Source organism: Amia ocellicauda, chromosome 14 (genome assembly GCF_036373705.1).
Source record: "Amia ocellicauda isolate fAmiCal2 chromosome 14, fAmiCal2.hap1, whole genome shotgun sequence".
Lineage (NCBI taxonomy): Eukaryota > Metazoa > Chordata > Actinopteri > Amiiformes > Amiidae > Amia > Amia ocellicauda.
In genome coordinates this window covers 28125291-28139016 of record NC_089863.1, presented here as the reverse complement: position 1 = coordinate 28139016, position 13726 = coordinate 28125291, and the positions used below count along the sequence as shown (strand labels likewise).

Sequence of the window (13726 nt, the reverse complement as noted above, 5' to 3'; positions counted from 1 at the left end):
TTCATGTGTATTTTCTATTCTTTCATGTAGCCAATGATTATATTTAGTGTAGGGCCTACCATTTTTCTGAGTCAACTATATTATTACTATGCTAATTAACTACAGGATTTTTATTATTATTTATTATTGTCTAGCTTAATTGGACGGGTAGACTTTAATTACGTCCCTTTGTTATTAAGCGCCTTTTCATGGGCACACATGCTCCACCTGTTCGGGGCCCTGGGAAAGGCGGAGTGCTGTGGTTCTCGCCGCGTTTTGGTGCAGGAGGGGAGAGAGAGAGAGAGAGAGAGAGAGAGAGAGAGAGAGAGAGAGAGAGAGAGAGCCGCTTCAGCTGCAATATTGCGCTCATTAGGAGGAAGCGCCCCCTGCCTGCCTTCTGCCGTTTGATCCCAGAAAGTGAAACGACGCGGGATTCATTAACTATTTCACCGAGGAAGGGGTAGTTTGTTTGGTTTTGTTGTTGTTTTCCACCCCCTTGATCAGTTTAATTTAATCCGCATGTGACAGATATTTGAGCCTCCCCAGGACACCATCTTAACGCAGTGTTTCGGGATGTTCATGGATGCTGGTTAGACTAAATCAGAAATTCCCAAACCGGTCTTGGAGAACCAACCCCCTGTCCTGCTGGGTTTTGTTCCAAATGAGCTCATAATTGTTTAATTTGACCCTTAATTGATCTAACAATGCAATATAAGGCTCAATTATGTAATTGAGAGCTCGGTTGGAACAAAAGCCAGCAGGGCAGGGGTCCTCCAGGATCGGTTTGGGAATCTCCCTGGTCTAAAATTGCTGGTCTGTGTTGTTGGACAGATGCCTCATTTCCGCCGAGGTGCAATCTGGTTTAATGAAAACGGCTGCTGTATTGTAATGTGCGCGATTATGACGCTCAATTGTCAGTCGCGGTGTCATTATCAATATAATATATAAATATAAATGAATATAGTGTCATGACAACAGCAACAACGTAAATTACATGATAATAATATCGCTGACGATGCAACAGAATTCCCCTGGAAACACCCACACCCCTCAGTATGGATTTAAAATATTTTTCCTGGCCAGCTAAGACGCTCCCATTTCACAAGCATCAGAATGTGTTTTGTTCAACCCACTTTACTGTTTAGTCCTGCAGACTGGGCTCATCTTGGGCGGTCTCTCCCTGCCTGCCTGTCAAGTGACAAGAAACAGCCATCCAACACCATTCATTAAAAAGAAGAAACATAGCAAACTTTATTTCCAAATAATACCTTTGAATACACCGTGTTCATTTTAAATATATTGTTCACCTTTTTTCACCCCTATAGTAAAATTTGGACAATTGAAACAAGTAAGAATATAACATATCATTAGGAAATTTAAATGGAAACAGTAAAATATAGGCACTTTCAGTTCCAGTGAGGGTAACTAGGAGATCAAATATTTGTATATTTGTTTTAGTAATTTATATATATATATATATATATATATATATATATATATATATATATATATAGAGAGAGAGAGAGAGAGAGAGAGAGAGAGAGAGAGAGAGAGAGAGAGAGCTTGTGACATCATTGTAAGAGTGTAGATGTTATAATGGCAATGGGCCAGACACATTGCAAATGGAGCAGACCAACGCTGGACAAAAGAAGCTATTGAATGGATCCCAAGAGATAAAAAAACAACCTAAAAGATTAAATAAGATGATTAGATGGTTTAAGACACATAATATCGCCTAACTTGGTAGACTGTAATTCGAAACTGAATGTCTGATCACTTACTGTCTGCTGGGTTGCAATGTGCCAGGAAGCTGTTTCAGAAAATTGAAATCACAGAAACTGTACCAACAAATCTTGTTTGTATAAAATTGGCATTGCCTTTGTTCTTTAAAAAAAACAGGCAGAACAGTATGATTGTCCACCTATGATTGTCTTTAACTCTTCTAGTGCAACTCTATGGAAAAACGAAATCATTAAGAAAACAGAGCTTCACAAATCAGTACAAAATGTAACATTTAATGTCAAACACTTCACCTTGAGTGTGACAGGCGACAGGAAACTCAATAATTGCCACAGGACATGTTTCACAGTAAATCTGTATGACAAATACTTGCAGTCAGATACAGGCGTGGGTGCAATACGCTGTCTTGCTGGTTGGTGGTGTGTGGTTTTTGGAATTCTAAATGTCGTAACAGATAATTTATTTGACCGCTAAATCAGTAACACATTTCAAAGGGCTAATAAATGAGAGAGTCTGATATCACTGACCACAACATTGGCCATGCTGCTGGTCCAAAGATTGTATGTTTCCAGGTTGCCCCACAAACTGACCCAAAGTGACTACCTGATGAATCTAACAGCTTCCTATCACAGTCTACAGTAATGAAACAGTGGCCGGCTCATTAATTCGAGTGGACATCTGCCTACAAATATCACTTGCTAAGCCGTCTCCGAATCACCCAAGAACACAACACTGCCGTTGTCACCCGAAAAGGACCTTGGCTTGCAGGTGTATGTCTGTTCTGGGGTAGTCTTTAGCTGTAGCACTCTTATTAACCATTGTGTTACTGCTTTAGTGGGGTGTCTGAAGGCAGTTGTTTTTTCTGTCTGGACCAGAAGAAGGCTGTGAAGAATTCCAACAGGACGGTTGGATGATGGTAGGATGGTAGTGTGTATCGAATACTACAGTTGTGTTTGAGTCTGTGGAGAGTGATTTTATACAGGTGGGGAGAACAAGTGGACGGTTTGTGTTCTTCAGAGTAGTGTTTGTGTGTGTGTGTGTGTGTGTGTGTAGGTATGCAGCTATGTAACATTGATCATCAAAACCCTGATCCATTCCCAGGTCAAGCATTGAGCGCCTTCTCGACCTCCTCGGTTTGGATAGCGGTCATCTCTTCATGACCCTGATCTTCCTCTGGCACCTGCAGCAAAAAGACAAAAGAAAACAGCCCAAAGGGAAAATGATGTGAGTGTAGTGGACACCACCTGCAGAAACTCCCTCAGCCTGTGCTCAAGACGAAGGGAATCTGGGGTAATTCACTGATGTAACATGAACCCTTAAGCCCCTGCTCTTGTTGTATTACAGGTAAATCTGGGTGGGTGTGGGAGGTGCATGTTCCACAGGAGAGGTAGAAACTGCTACAGAAGACCTGACCTGGGGTTTTCTGAAGATAGGATACAGCTGCCCTGTTTTTAAATAAAGCAAAAAAGCAAGGGCGATACGGCATCTGTGGGATGTCTACCAGTTCTCTTCTACACTGGGGAATGTGGCGGTCCTCCCTGGGCTGGACTAATCAATTTCTAGTGGTCTCTCACATTAACCCAACACCAGAGGCTGAAAATGAGAATCCCAACAACATGTGGGAAATGTCGCCACCTTCTGGACACACAATGCAATTGCAGAGATTGAGGAAGAGACAAATGCAAAAGCAAGTGTGACTGTTCCTTAATAACATAAGTTCCTTATACAATGTTATACTTGAAAGCCATACTGTTTAAAATTATTCAAAAGGAAATTATTAGTTAAATTTAGAGTTCAGTTAAATAATTGAGAGCTCGGTTGCAACAAAAACCAGCAGGGTAGGGGGTCCTCCAAAACCAGGGATGGGAACCACTGATTTAAAACATTGTTCTCCTATTACAGCTCTGGATACTGCCCGGTGCTTTCCATCTGGCAACGGTGATCCACTCGAAAGCAACAGGGCCAGTTGTGTACTGGTTTGGGGCTTTAGCCAAGGGACAGGCCGTACCTCCCAGTAGATCTCGTCCTCGAAGCAGATGGTGTCGGGGGGAGATCCGAAAATGGGAAGCTTCAGGATGAATCCTGGAGAAAAGGGGGAGGAGAAGCAGCCATCACAACACTGACAAACAAGAAGGCCCTGACTGGCATTCGAAACTCCACTCTTTAGCGGCTGCGGGCACTGGTTCATATTGACAGAGTGGGGGTTACCTGCTCCCTGGCATCACCAAGCTCTCGGACACCAAAGGAGACTGAGGGGATCGCTGTAACAGTGATGCAGTAACTGCAGGCACAAGCCTCAGTGTGGAGGGCACTATCACCCATGGCTACAACATGTGGAAGACTCTGCAGCCCCTTCCAGGAACTGGGCCCAAGATCTCTGATCCACAACTCTCCAGAAGTCAGTGTCCGGTTTTGCCCAGGGGCATGGCTGGGGCCTTCACTTACCCACGATGATGCCACCCACCAGAGCGAAGCCCAGGGTCACCGCCAGCGAGATTGCCTGCCGTATGCCCTGCCAGGAGGCGGTGGAGGCGCCAGAGTAGACTTCTGGGAAGACATCCTGCATGCTGCACACACACCGGGAGAGAGAGAGGGAGAGAGACAGAGAGAGACGTCAAAAGACACTGTCATACTGAGCTAGTCAGGGCCAAAGTGCTCTACAGTCGAAATTGATGGCAGAGGTTAATCATGCTGTTCCCAAAACCTCAACATCATGTTTAATCGACCACCCAAAGTTTTGTTTGCTTTGTCTATGTTTTGAAATTGAAAGAATCTAACCACCAAAGGTACGATATGATAAACCGTACATCCCCTCTCTCCTTTGGGGTTTTTGTTCCCCTCATTGAGAAAGGGGTTACAACTTGAATGCTAATACTAATGAGGTTTTTGATTTTCATCTACCGCTGAGATTTGTAAAAGGAATGCAGCTCAGGTGACCTTTAAGGGGAACCCCATTTGAAAACATTACCAAATTACTACTCAGAAACCCCCGGCCCCACTGTCAGGGAGAGCTTTGGCACGAATGGGCGCCTCTCACCCCTCTCCGTAGATGTCCGCTGTGGCCACGGAGGCAGTGATGGCTCCAACGATGGCTCCCAGAATCCCTGGCATCCCGTGGAGGTTGTGAACGCCACAGGTGTCCTGGATCTTTAGCTTCTTCTCCAGCAAGGGCTGAGAGGAGAGAGAGAGAGAGAGAGAGAGAGAGAGATGGTTTGACCCCAGCAAGGCTAGAGGAAGGAGGTCGCATAGAGGTCGGTGGGCGTGGCAATATATGGTCCCACCCAGTCGTGTTCTGTGCTTCCCTGTCTAGGACCCATGTGTGCGTTCTGTGTGACCCATGTGTGCGTCGCAGCTGTGTTTACTGCTTTGGGCAGGCCAAGTGCGGTACAGTTTCTGTGTAGCTGGTTTCTAGAAAAAAACAATTGAATCCAAGGCCGAGTCAAGGGTCTGTTTTGGGGTAGCTTTGTAACGTGATTGACTTTGTCGTCATTCAGCAACCAGGGGAGGAAACATTTATTTCATAGTATGTCTTTCAGAAATAATTTTGAGTTCTGGGTGTTCTTTGTCCACCTATTGAGAGAATCATTTCCCCCCTGTCCATCACCACGGTTTGCTTCGTGATACCTTTCTCTGTTCTGGCACAACTTCGCATTGCTATACTAAACTTCATGGCAGGTTATAGTAAATCTTAGCAAGGTAGTGCAACCAGAGTCTCCAGCCCTGCTCCTGGAGAGTCCTCCCCCATCCCTAAATCACCAATTTTGAAAGGCTGCAGAAACACATGTTATTTATTGACCAGTGAGGCCTGTCACTGAGTGGAACCCTGGCAGGGGGCTTCCGCGCACGCAAGATGTTTCTTCCAGATGTTCTCAAAATCACTGGATACACTGTCCAGTTGTCACCAAACTCCCCTGACCAGTTGCTATCTGTTAATGAGCTCAACTGTTAAATCAGTTAAGGATTCAAGTAAGAGCTGAGTTTTGGAAGGGAAGACTAATGGACACAGGGTTCAGCCCGCGGGGCGAGCTGCGCAGAGGACGGGGAGGCGCTTCTTGCGGCCTACTCACGGTGAGGTAGCGGAAGCCCAGTGTGGAGATGGTGCCGGCCAGGAAGCCCACGATCATGGAGCCGAAGGGTGTCAACATCATCTCCCCGGCCGTGCCAACCGCCACGCCCCCCGCCAGCGCCGCGTTCTGGATGTGGACCTGCGGGAGAGAGAGAAGTAGATGGGGCGAGGGTGGGGGTGGGGGGAAGACAGGGGGGAGACAGGGAGAAAGTCAGAGAGTCAAACAGTGAGACATTGAGAGAGGGAGACAGAGAGATGGGGCAGAGAGAGACACTTGGAGATGGGGAGACAAGTAGACAGGCAGACAGTCAGAGAGTCAGAGAGTCAGAGAGTGAGACAATGAAACAGGGGGTTGGGGAGAGAGAGAGAGAGACAGGGAGACAGGAAGACAGGTAGACAGTCAGACAGTGAGACACAGAGATGGGGCAGAGAGAGACACAGGGAAATGGGGAGACAGGTAGACAGTCAGAGAGTCAGAGAGTCAGTGAGACAGTGAGACAGTGAGACAGGGCAGAGAGAGACACAGGAAGATGGGGAGACAGGTAGACAGCGAAACAGTGGAAAAAAAAAGCAAAGCAAAGCACAAAACAGTAAAGCAATCAGTATCAACATCTCCCCACCCCCCACCTCCCCCACCACAAACGTAGTGCCCAGCGCACCATGTCCAGCTTGCCCTCCCCATTGACCAGAGAGGAAACCGCAAAGGTGGCCAAGGTGCAGGAGGCCAGCGAGTAGTACGTGTTCATGACTGTCCTGTGCTGGTCATCCCCGTGGGCCGTCACAGCAGAGTTGAAACTGGGCCAGAACATCCAGAGGAAAATGGTACCTGGAGAGGAAGGAGGGCAAAGATGGTCAGTAATGATGACGGCAACACAACATAAATTATAACAATCAGTCATTCCACCGGCACCTGATTCATGGATCATTAGGAGCAAGCAAAAACAGGATTCGACCTCTAAAAAGTGCAGGGCTCGGGTGGGACACCTCCATCTTCCAGAGACACATCAGTTTTTGAAATTGGGTGCCACCCATCGGTGCCCCTGCCTGGCTGGGCGCATGATTGCTGGAACTCACCGATCATTGCGAAGATGTCCGAGTGGTAGACAGAGCCATTGCGCTGCTTGCTCTTCTCCAGGTTGGGGCGGAACAGGATGCGTGTGACCACCAGGCCGAAGTAGGCCCCGAACGTGTGGATGGTCATGGAGCCACCGGCGTCCTTCGCCTGAGATGGAGACACGAGCACGCATGAGGACTTAGACACGCAAACACACACGGCTGCACTGCCTCTCTTGTCACTCCTTCCCTCCCTCCTTCTCACTCCCTCCCTCCCTTTCTCACTCTCTCTCTGGCTTTCCCTCACAACCTCCCTCTCTCTCTCTCTCTCTCTCTCTCACTCTCTCTCTCTCTCTCTCTCCCCCTCCCCCTCATTCCTTCCACCTGCCCCTCAATCCCATTCCCCTTGCATCTCAATCCCCTTCCCCCACTCTCTCCCTAACCCCAAACACAAAGAGAAGGTCTAATATGTTGATGGCAAACAGGTTGACTTTGAAGACTTCCCTCTGCCCCTCCCTCACCTCGCTCCCTCTGTCTACCCGTCCCCCTCACTCCCTCCCTCCCTCCCTTTCTCACTCTCTCTCTGGTTATCCCACACACCCTCCTTCTCTCTCTCTCTCTCTTCTCTCCCGCCCTCACCTCAAGCACAGAGAGAATGACAAATTCATTGACGGCAAACAGGGTGACTTCAAAGACCGCCATCACCATCAGCTGCACAGGACTGGTCTTCCCCAGCACAGCGCCGAAGGAAATCAACACGGAGCCCGTACAGAAATCAGCGTTGATCATACTACCGGAGGGGGCGGGCAAGGGAGACAAACACAGAGAAAAGAGAAGGATTGTAGAGCAGTGTGTGGGGCTGCGAGGTCACCGGGTGAGGGTTCTGGAATCCGTTGGCCTTACCTCTCCACCCCGATGTGGATCTTGCCCCCCTTCATCCCATGGAGGAAGCCCTGCATCAGCGTGGCCCACTGCAGGGAGAAAGACGCGATCAGGAAGTTGAAGCCCACGCTGCCGAAGCCGTAGCGCTTCAGGAAGGTCATGAGGAAGCCGAAGCCGACGAAGATCATCACGTGAACGTCCTGGAAACCTGGGGCGGAGGGGGGGGGGGGGGAGGAGGGGTTAATGAGGGGACACCTGCTTTGGATCAAGAACGTCAAGGAGAAGGAAGAGGAGGAAGGGGGTCTGCACTCCAACCCACAGATCCCAGTTCCCAACCGGTCCATGTCATCCTCACAGCACTGGTTCCAATCTGGGCTTATGATCTGAGTTTTTATGATTATGATTTATTATTTACTTTGCCGACTTTGCTGACGCCACTTCCAACAACAACCACATATGTGAGGAATGTGACAGGGAGCACAGCAGGTCAGGGATGAAATTATTGTCACGGCCTGTGAGATGCACGTCATTGTGGCGCCCGTGATATTTATAATACGCTTTTCAATTGCCGGCAAGCGGTCAGACTGACGGCCACATAAGGGCCACCCGCTTCCTCAGCTGTCCTTCCCCAGCCAGTGTGCTTGAAAACACCTGCCTGCCCTGTCCCGGTCTCGTTTGCCTGTATGTTGGCTTACCTAATGGAGCGTTAAAACCAAAAACAAAGACATGGTTCAGTCAATATTGCCCCCTCCGTTTCCTTCCTCCCAACCACCTCCTGCAACGGCCGCGTTCACCTCCTGCTGAACTGCTGTAGTTGTCAACACGGGTACAATCATGTCAACACCCAGGCACAAAAAAAATTAAATAACATAGGAAAACAGACCGATTGTGGGTGTGAGTGTTCCCTAGTCTGACACAACACTCAAAAAGAGCAGGAGGCACAGGTGAGACATGGAGGAAAATGTCAGGGCATCATTTTACCTGCTGCCGGGTGTGGTCTCTGATTTAATCTGGAGTGGGCCCACCACTCCGATCCATCTCAGCCCAGTTTCATGGCTCAATCACTCAGCTGTGATGCAATGCACGTGCCTGTCCATGCTCAGCAGCGCCAGGCCCAAACGTGTGTGTGTGCATGAGTGTGCGTGTATGTGAGTGTGTGTCACCTGGAGACGGCCCCCAGTGCGCAGCTCAGAGGGGGCATTGACAACTGATCGCTGCATGCCCTCAATTCCTTCACAGACCCCTCTCTCGGCCCACTCTGAAGGAGCTGAAAGGCGGTCTGTTCCCTGGCCCGTGAGCGCGTTACCCGAGAAGCCCGTTAGGAGGTCACGCTTTGTCTCTGTCGTGCTGCTTTGTGCAGCCCCTGGAGTTCCCAGATTAAACGGCTACATTTACAGACTGTAAAGGGACTTGTTTCGGGGGGAAGTAAGCCTTCACCCGGGACTGTAATAATAATAATAATAATACTAGTTAGTAGACCGTTGATTCGCAGTGAGTAATAGATGCACAAACAACTTCTGCAGGGCCTTCAAATGGAGAATTACCCCATTCTATAACCACCAGTTTATGGTGTACCTCAGCTGTACATCACTCCTCATTTATCCCCTATCACAGTGCGCCCCCCACTCCCCTTCATTGTTCAGGTACAGGGGAGGCTATTGCACAACCTCCAATAACATCCCCACCCCCCCACACAGACACGCCCTTGCTATACGTTTTGTTGTGCTGGATAAAATTATTATAAAAAAAAAAAAGATACGTTGCTGTCTGCAATCGAGAAGTTGCTGAATAAAAACCGACAGGATTGCTGAGGCACAGGGCACCCTTAAAAACTGCAGAGGGGGGCGGGGAATGAACTCAACCTGTAGTGTGAGAAGCAACTGAACTCTCCCAGTCGTTTTGCATAGGACTCAGACTTACACGTCTGTCAGATGTGGCTCATGGGAATTGTTTATTTTTATATATATATATATATATATATATATATATATGGATCCAAAAACCCCAACATATTATTTGCGTCCACTTTTTAAGATACATGCATTTTTATTTTAAACGGCCCCCGTATAACTCCTAAAAGTTCACCTTCAGCGGAGTGTCACTGCTCAAAGCCACTTATGTTTGCCATTGTTGCATAACAGCACAGACTAGCTCTGGGCACAAAACTGGTTCGGTGGTTATTTTTTTTCTAAGTACAGATGAATGTGATCTGCCCTCAGAAGCTTAAGCCTCTTGGTTGAACTGGTTTCCAGGAAGCATTCAGGGCGAGCTGTGTTTTCTTTTTGGTTCTGTCATTGCACTATTATTGTGATTTTGTATCAGAACTGGTGCGATATTGTTCTCTTACTGTGCAAAGCGCTCTGTGGGCCTTGTACTACAGGAGACTGGATGGGGACAAATCTGAGCTGAGCTGAACTGAAATGAATTCAACTGAACTGAAGCGAATTGTGCTGAATTGTGACAGCTTTGCTCATATTGGATAGGACCCTTGTCCATCGCACATCTGCAGTGCACAAAGCTAGAGCTGGGGTTTCTCTCTCTCTCTCTCTCTCTCTCTCTCTCTCTCTCTCTCTCTCTCTTTCTCTGTCTCTCTCTCTCTCTCTATGTTTTTGACAATATAACTATTACTTTCTCCACTCTGGTTGTTTACGAGTCTCATATCGCTGACCCGTGAGTCGTGTCCTGCAGATGTTCCCCAGGCTGTGCACGGCAGCCACACCTTTCCCAGCGTTTAAAGAACATACCCCACGAGGACCCACTTCCCTGTCACTCGCTACACCACTCAGCCTGTACCCATGTCTGCAGCTTCTCCTGTGCACCTGGTGTGCAGAAATGGTTTTGGGCGTGTCTGCTAACGGTCGTAAAGCAACGTTAGGCTGTGGGGGAGTTCTGTTTGTCAGTTTAGGGTCTCTTCAGCAGACCTGGACTGTAATGGACATGAACTTAACCTCAATTAAGAGAAAAACAGGCTTGTGAGAACTGGCATGTGCAAACAGAGGTACGAACAGCAGCTTAAGTTGACATCTGCGTGGTTTCAAAATAGCACAGTTAATTAGTGCAAAAAGACCTTTGCCCTCCTTGGATGACATATAGATCATAGTATTTTCACAGCCTCTGTGTTCCCCTCCTCTTTTATATGCCTGCACTCTCAATAAAATGAAATTGCCCTCTCAATAAAGCCTGCCTGGCTTTCATAAATCACAATGAACAGAAAAGCAAAATATCTCTCTCTGTCACTCCGAATCCAAAATCACTCTATTCTCAGAGCATTGCATCCCTTCATGATCTGTCATTAATAAGGGGACTAGATTTTGGGGTTTATGGAAAAAATGAAGGTGGGAAATGTAATGTGCCCTCCCCCTCTCTCTCTCCTTCCCCCCTCTCTCTCTGTCTCTCCCAATTTCCCATGCTAAGCCAACTTTGCAGTCTAGACCTTAATGATTCGCTAGCCTTCCTTCCTCAATACCCATAGATTTGTTGTTGTTGTTGTTGTTGTTGTTGTTGTTGTTGTTGTTGTTTGTCTATTCATTTCCATGGCATGCAATCTGGCACCCGATTCCCCCAGACCTCAATCCCATGTGCAACTTGCAATTCTCTGCAAAACTGCCTGTAGCGCCCTGAGGCATGGGAAGAACCCGCGCCCGCCTACTGAATCACCTCAATCAGGAGGTAGCAGTGGAGAGAAGCATACTTCCAACCTGGACTCTCGACTGGGCTGGATAATTTTATCTCTTGCTGCCCCACAACTCCTGCCACCTGCGACCTTTGCTAAGGGCTTTGTTATTAAGTTGCCGTTTAAAGTGGATCAGTCATGTCATTAGCAGTCTAAGTTCAGTGCAAAGCATATTGCTGTTACTCCTGCCAAAGCAGTTTTGCTTTCACTTTCTTCGGACAGCAGCCGGCCACCAAAACGTCTGTGGGAGGACAGTACGTGTGTAAGTTAGAGAAAGCTTTTTGAAAGCTGCAGGCAGTTGGGTTTGGTGATTTCTCCTCCTTGACATGCAACATACTTTAGGGCAACTGCACGATTACTATATACATTTCTCATGCTCAAACTTTAACGAGGGTTAAAATCAGGTTGTTCAGTTCTCTCACCTGCCTGCAACTATAGAAAGAATGCATTAACCTTTGCTTGCGGGGATCCTGTTGCGATAGGTTAGTCTGCAAACCCAGGGTCCAGGCTTTTGCCACCTCCACCTTCAGTGGATTTGTGTGCAATCTGTCTTTGGAGTGAGGGCAGCTCCCAGGTCAGAAAGGATCTCAAGTCTGTGGATCACATCAAATACGCAGTGCGGTGGCATAGGGGTTGGCATTTTATTCCTTTCTTATGCCAGTGAAGACCTTTGCAGCAAAACTCAGAAACGTGCCACCCTCTCCCTCACTCCCTGATCGCCCCCAGACCTCCAACAAATCCCCCCGGCAAGCTAGAATCAAGCCACCCCCTGACTCAACGAAAAGCGACCCCCGATCTCCCAGAGCCCCTACCCAACTACCCCCACACTGTTACTCACTGGGGTATCTGTAGTAGAAGTCGTTCTCGACATCGGACTCATTGTGCTTCTCCTTCACCTGGTGCCACTTCTTGGCGTCTGTCTCTTTGTCATAGACCACGAGGGTCCCAAACAGGATGATCAGAATGAGCTCCAGGATGATGCAGACGATGGGCAGCTTCAGCCGCATGTTTGTCTTGTGGCTGGACATGGTTTCAGTGCCTTCGAGCCCTCAGCTCAAACAGACGCTCTGGTGAGATCTCACACGGCCCCAGGAGGGAGAGCAGACAACGGGGACTCCGGCTCCAGGGCAGTTCGCAGCCTGACTGACACTGCCTGTGCTTCTTTCAGGGCTTTTTTTTACCTCTCTGTCTTGGGTGTGAAGTGTCTACCGCCCCATCCCCATTTGTCCCCGCCTACCTCCACCTTGGCCACCCACACGGACACACACACATCCCAAGGACCAATCAGCTGAGCAGTAGATGTCTTCCAGCCACACCCACCCAACCTCACATCCCCCCCCCCCTCTCTCTCTCTCTCTCTCTCTCTCTCTCACTCACTCTCTCTCTCTCACACACACACATACACACATTTTTCTTGTTTAAGGTAGTCTAAAGTTGCAAGTTTGTGTTTTTTTTGGTTCGTTTTCTAAATATCTGTGCTATCTGGAGAGTGGAGTGGCGTCCGTGACTATTTGCACAGATGTGGAGTTGAGGAGTGTGTTAATGTATAACACTGATATGTTGATAAATTACCTAAGCGGAACTAACAGAAATCTGAGAGCACACTGAATAGATAGTAACTTGAATGCACTGCTGTATCTCTCCATTAACATTCCCATGCTGACAGGACCAGTGCTGTACAGGACATCACAGTTCCTGCTTCATTATGTCCCTGCACAACAGCCCGGCCATTCCCCAGCACGGGACCCGTGAGTGTCATTCACTACCAGCAAAAGGGAGGTCAGACCAATTATTTTTGGCAATCCAGTGCAGAAACTTTGTTCCAGTTCACCAAAAAACAATAGCTGTTGTTTTTGTTTTCCTCCCTTCCTGTTTCCATGCCAGCAACTTGCACTAGTCTAATCAAGAGCACGGTTTTAACCAATAGGGTCCTCTTTTTGTCGCAGGAGTTGTGCAGCTAGGCCCATCCAGCGCCATGGGCACCGAGCGCCATATTACTGATGCTCAGATGACACTGCAGACTGAGTCTTTCAGCGTCAACCTCTAATCACTGGACGTGGAGGGCTGGCAGGATCGCTGCGGACGATTCCGGCCGAAATGGCATTGTTGATTGTCAAGACACAGTGCCTAACCACGCGTGTCCACCAACTTGTTTTCTGTTGAGGCTTCTATTTATAAGCTGGCAGTTTGCTTACAGCGTTTGGCAGCTCAGTCAAGCGTGTGGGCTGTGTTCCCTCCCGAAAAGGACAAGTGTAGCAGTGCTCAGGAACTCTGGGGGGACAGGGGGTGCCCGATCTGAAGTTGGTGTGTATTTCCGTTGCGAACGCCATCAC

The 13726-nt window shown here is 48.2% G+C and overlaps 1 protein-coding gene across 1 annotated transcript; it reads right to left on the bottom strand.

The window, feature by feature from the left end:
• Positions 1 to 1974: 1974 nt before the first annotated feature.
• On the bottom strand, positions 1975 to 12581 carry rhbg (Rh family B glycoprotein). The gene is made up of 10 exons (XM_066721493.1): positions 12232 to 12581; positions 7742 to 7928; positions 7478 to 7628; positions 6860 to 7007; positions 6445 to 6611; positions 5787 to 5924; positions 4757 to 4890; positions 4165 to 4286; positions 3728 to 3801; positions 1975 to 2899 (listed from the first exon to the last, which is right to left on the bottom strand). Exons 1-10 carry the CDS (start codon positions 12419 to 12421, stop codon positions 2822 to 2824), a joined length of 1389 nt encoding a protein of 462 aa, XP_066577590.1. The 5' UTR covers positions 12422 to 12581; the 3' UTR covers positions 1975 to 2821.
• Between the last annotated feature and the right edge of the window lie 1145 nt (positions 12582 to 13726).